The following is a 5,763-nucleotide window of genomic DNA, read 5'->3' as shown; positions in this document are numbered from 1 at the left end:
AAACCACGTGTCATTTGCATACGGAAATATCCGAATGTTACCGAAGCTCTACGAAAGTCATGCACTTGTTTTACCTGGTACCACGCACCACCTTTAGCAATAAGTAGTGGTAAAACAAAACTATCCGGGGTTTAGGGACCAGTTTCACCTACACCTGTGTAATGTTATGATTGAATGAAACATGGAGGAATAAGAAGTTTAGATCGGTGTACGAGATGTAAAAGGAGGAAATCATTACAGATCGGTGTTGAGTTTGTGCAAAACCTAACCAGAGACAGGTGATAATAACTTGATGGTGTGTAAGTATTTTGTTGTTGCCAGTGGACATCACCGATCTAGACATCAATTTGTCATAATTTGACGACCATCGATCGATTGTCGTGATGTCGATGAGAGCATAGAGCCAAGTGTCAATCTGTCATTTATGGTGGAAGGTATACAGCAAAGGAGAGGCGGGGCGCGGGGATGGGAGGGGGCGGTGACCTAGGTAGTGTGCTAGACTTGGCAAACCCACCTTGTTGGTGTTTACTTGTGAGGGAAAAGTTTCCGTAGGGCGCCACCACTTTTTCATTCGATATCAAACAATATAGTATCTAATTTACCTCAATGAGATATCCCTTTTTGTAAAAATCAGTGAAAAAGTGGTGGCGCCATACGGAACGTTATCCCCTGTGAGTTTTATGTGATTATCCGTATCCTGCTGTTCCATTCGGTATTATACTGATAGTAACTTCCTATTTATTCATTGAATTTTGTTTGGATGTTTGTTATTTGTATTATTCCTATTGTATTATTCTTACTATGCTGGTGATGTTGTAATGTTGTGCTATCCTATGTGATAGCGAAACAAGCCTCATCATAGAGCTCTAATTCTAGGTGTGCCTGTGAGTGATGTACCCATAGCATACTTTATTTTTATAAGGCTCCCCCAGTGTGAGGGAGCCTTATTATAGTCTTATAAGTATCCACAGCATGGCAGAGGTTACATAGGGCCACTGATTTTCCGCGATCGCGGAAAACGGACGGAATTCGCAGAATCCGCCCTTTGAAACGGAAAACGGGATTTCAGAAAATGTTTTTTTTGTTTTTTTTGTTTGTTTTTTTTCCTTGACGCCAAAACTATTGAAATTGCATTTAGAAATCAGACCATTAAAAAGTACGAGATCGTAACCGTGGATCATTCTGTTCTACTTCTAACCATCCTCCATGTTTACACACATGATGTACACACGTTACTAACATGGTAAAGCCAGCGAAGGGCATATTATTCGCGGCACGTTTTTAACATTTTTTGTTCACCCAAATTGCATTTTCTCCCTCTCTTTTACCAACAATAATACAATAACTAGCTTACCTATGATCTATAAGAACACATACAATGTTTTTTCATCTCGGAAAGGTCTAAAATAAAACCGTAAACTGTCAACATTCTGTTGCCAAAGCGAAAACAAAATGGCTGACATTTTGTTTGTGGATGGAGAACGGTCACGTCCATAGACTTGTTCCCAAGTCTTTGATCATGCTGAAACAGCACCCTCTTGTGGATACACTCCTGTCATTAGCCTACAATGTGGCTGATGCAGAGAATCAACTGCAGTTTTAGACTTGGAATCAAGTTTATCACATCATGTGCATTGATACTGCAGTCACAGTGCAACCTTTTTACCCTGACTACATGTTTTTGTTTCATCGAACAGCAGTATACAAAATAATCCACAATTATAAAAAAAAAAATTAAAGTATTTTTTTGAAATTTGTCAGTTCAAATGAACATTTTACGAAGTCAACAGTGCAACTTATCTCAAATTGATTTTTATAAGTGTGTCCCTGGGTATTAAAAAACCTTTTATCTAATAAAAAAAACATGAAACAAAATTTGTTGTGCCTGAAACGGAATTCATGTTTTTGCCAAACGGAATTTGCACTTTTCTGAAATGGAAAATCAGTGGCCCTAGTTACAAGAGGTATGTTATATATTGCAGATTATTCAAACTCTGGAGGGTCAAAATTTTAAAAATGAGTATAAGTTCCCAGTTTCCTAGTCCATTGTCTTATTTATATTTTGGAAGGTCACTCATCCGTGGTTTTCCAAATAAATATTATTGCAAGCTGTAGCAGTAACTGTGGCGCTGTGCTCCTTTTTTTTAATACAAATTTTGACATCCTTGTACTGCTGTATATTTGGCATCGATGGCTCATGTTGGACAGTGTTTTCTTACACAGTGAGTGTTAAACTCACTGTAAGATTAAAGTGTGGTTTGATAAAACCAGTACTCAGCACATACAAATTTGTGCTTAAATTGTTTGTAAAATTAAACAAATTAAAAAAACCAAAAGCAACCAAAATGATAGACACATGTGCTTTAACTTAATAAGAACAATTTTGCGATAAATGATTTATATTTACATTTTATTAAAAGCTGTTTTTGATTTCTTTGCTCTTAAGCAGGTGCTAAATCGCTGATTCTGAATGATGGACAGCATGGATGACCAGCTGATCAATCTAGATCAAGTATTCACAAATGGACATTCTGGTGAGGACCAAGGGACTAATGTTTATCAAAACACTAACAGATACAAAAAACAATAGATCCATCAGGCTGTACCCCTGTGTCAAGTGATTCTTACTAACCAATTGTTTTACTAACTGCTGAAAATAATCAAGATGATTCATTGGTGGAGGTAGAACCTGTAACCTAATCTTGTAAAGTTAACAGGGGACTTGGAACCTCCTATATCTTTGAGGAATTGTAATTTATCTTGAGGCATTCTTCACCTCATTCTGATCATTTGATTCAAAATTCTTCAGTCATATTCTCACGCTTTTGATCAGCCTTCTACATGTAGCTTTTTAAAACATTGCGGGATGTACACAACACACTTGGGAATCATTGAATGTCATGGCTCTGCTTACCGCAAAGAATAAGTTCTTATGGAAGCAGGGAATTGTGCATATTTAGGTCAAGCGTATTTCACAGTTTAGCAATGAATTTTGGCCGGAGAAATTTCATGATTCGCATTCTTACACAGCTGTGCAGAAAGCGGAGCTAGAAGGGTGAATTGCAGAATTCAAATGCAGAATTTGCTGGTATAGCAGAACCATGAAATTGGGCCCTGGTTGGGACAACTGCCTGACACTGTTACTCTTCGTATAGACAGGATATGAATGTGAACAAGATCTGAAATTGGTCATAGGCTATTTTGTTGTAGAGACAATCATACATGTACACAGCTTGCGGTTGTTTGTGTACAATGTGCTTTGAATAAGGTCTGGTACAATTTATACCTCCATGGTCACAAGTTACAGCTTAAATTTGAAATCCTCAGACTATGTTAGAGACAGTTGCTATTTTCACATGGTTCAGGGCAAGCTGTGCCTAGAAGAGACAATGACACCCCCCCTAGCCCTATACAATTCTGAATTAAGGTGTATGGCAGTACCAGGGCTGTGTTTGCTCATCTGGAGGTAGCTGTACAACTATTCCTGTGCAGTATGCATTCACCACACGATGTGTAATAATGCAGGCTGACATAGTCTATCAAAACAATCATTCAACATTTATCAATAACCACATCATCAAAATATGACTGCAACAATGATTCATATCTGAGTGTTATGCAAAACAAAAGTTGACTCACGAGAGTGAAGGTTAGAAATGTGTCGTTTCCTGTCCAACTCTCTTTTATGCTTAATTTCTATAATATTGGTGTTAAGTGTCATTACTAACTTGCTATAATATCATGCATCCCTGCTCGTCAGTTTCATTTTATGCTTGCCCGCTTCTTACAGATTGACATGCACAGTTCTGGGTTTACTCGATAGCTGACCCTGCCACTCGAAAAACATTTCAGTCAACTCTCATGCTTGTTAACACCAGCTGATCATAATTAACGGCTTCTCCAGACTCTTGCTTGATATCTAAGCTTCATTAACACGCACCCTTCCACCTGCAAGCATGATGAGAGTCAGAGAGAACTTTGAACCCTTGGCTAACGTTCACTCTTCCCTGTTGGTGACAGAGAGTGTGCAGCCTGCTCCACCCGCAGCTGCCTCATCTCAAGTTGTCGTCGATGCTGAAGGGAACGGAACCATCACAGTAGAGGTACCTAACGTTGACCACTCAGAAGTCAAGAGAAAAATGGACTCAGACGTTGGTCCGGCTAAAATTGACATCGCCAGGCCCATAAAACTTCTGAAGACGCCGCGAGAGTTGAAGCTTAAGATCTGCATCATTCTGCTCTTCTTTCTCATCATTGCCGCTACGACATGTATCCTAGTTCTGTACGTGGAGGAACCTTTGCACTATAAACGTGGCAGTGCTGCACTCTATACTGGGTCCAGAGAGTTTGTTGTTCATGTGAGCGGTGCAAACATCACTAGAGGATTGATAGGACGAAACCTTCCTAAAATGCTACCGTTCTCGTGCGATCCGTTCGATACTAAAAACTTGTGTCTTGAGTACACAGATATAGCTAGACTATTGATTCACTGGGAGGAGTATACTGGGATGGATTGCTATACCTTGTCGTGGGAAGCTTTCTCTCACGACCTCGTTCATCGTGACTGCTACACCTTAGAAAACATTCACTGGTACGGTGGTGGTGTAGCGGCCAATCAACAGTGGCCACTGGAAAAAATGAACCAATCACGTGAGCCTTTTATCTCGGGGGATGAAACGAGTAGCTTCGGACCAATCGTAGAGCGCTATTGGTTATCGTCGCATGGAGTTGGGATCAGAGTGAGTAATGAGTCACCTTTGTTCATCAGTGTAAATGAGGAGTTGCAGCAGCTATGTTTTGAGAGTACTTACATCGACTCGCCCTTTCCAAACCCAGAGAAAAAACAGCCAAAGCTTGAGTACACACTCTGTGCAGCTCCAAACATGCGACTTGTCCATGAGAAAATGCTGGACAAATTTGGTAAGAAGGTGAAAACAGTTCCAACTGAAGTCCTGGAACAAGGCCCTATGTGGTCAACCCCTAATTGTTTTACAGTAGACTCATTCAATGGTGCGACAATTGTGAAATTTGTAAACGATCTTCACAAGAGTCACCTTGCAGCAAGCTCTCTTGAGATTGAATGCGGGTATGCAAGGACTGACGGAGATTTAGAGTTTGACAAGGATAGATTCTCCAATATTAGTGATTCAATAGCAACCATTCAGGAGTTGGGGTATCAAGTCGCATTGAGGGTCAATCCATTCATGAATATTGACTCCAAGGCCTTCCATGAGGCACTTCTGAAAGGATTCTTAGTGGAAGATCCCAGAGCAGAAGTCCCTGGACTAATCCAATGGAAGAGAGGGGTGGCGGGTCTACTCGATACAACCAATCATAATGCCACAAGCTGGTTCCTTCAGCGACTGCAGGGTCTTCAAGACACTACAGGGATAAATTTCTTTACGTTTAACAATGGAGAGGTAAGTTATCTTCCAGTCGAGTTCAAGACTGCGGAGGTTCTGACAAACCCTTGTACGTACACCCAACGCTATGTCGAACTAGCAAATCAAACTCAAGGCCCTTTCTTTATGCGTTCAGTTTTCCAATCGCAAGACATTCCTGTAATTGTATTCACAATTCCAAAAGTACCAATTTGGGGTTATGAAAACGGTTTAAAAACTCTTATTCCAACTGCGTTGACGCTTGGTATCCTTGGGTATCCGTTTATAATGCCCGATCTAGCAGTCACCGGTCAGCATTACAACTCAGCTTGTACCGAAAGTTGCCTCCCAGACAAGGAGTTTTTAATTCGGTGGCTTGGCA

The 5,763-nt window shown here is 40.4% G+C and overlaps 1 protein-coding gene across 2 annotated transcripts in view; it reads left to right on the top strand.

Moving 5' to 3' along the window:
* Positions 1-130: 130 nt before the first annotated feature.
* The window catches only part of LOC117295372 (myogenesis-regulating glycosidase-like), a gene marked incomplete in the record, with an annotated part of 6,641 nt that continues 1,008 nt past the window's right edge, over positions 131-5,763 (top strand). The window contains 3 exon segments of one of the 2 annotated variants that reach the window (XM_033777985.1): positions 131-278; positions 2,450-2,534; positions 4,021-5,763. In XM_033777985.1, the coding sequence (XP_033633876.1) occupies positions 2,471-2,534; positions 4,021-5,763 (1,807 nt within the window). 2 annotated transcript variants of the gene reach the window in all.

The sequence above is a fragment of the Asterias rubens genome, chromosome 10, assembly GCF_902459465.1.
Source record: "Asterias rubens chromosome 10, eAstRub1.3, whole genome shotgun sequence".
In the NCBI taxonomy this organism is placed as follows: domain Eukaryota; kingdom Metazoa; phylum Echinodermata; class Asteroidea; order Forcipulatida; family Asteriidae; genus Asterias; species Asterias rubens.
This window is presented reverse-complemented; position numbering and strand designations above follow the sequence as displayed.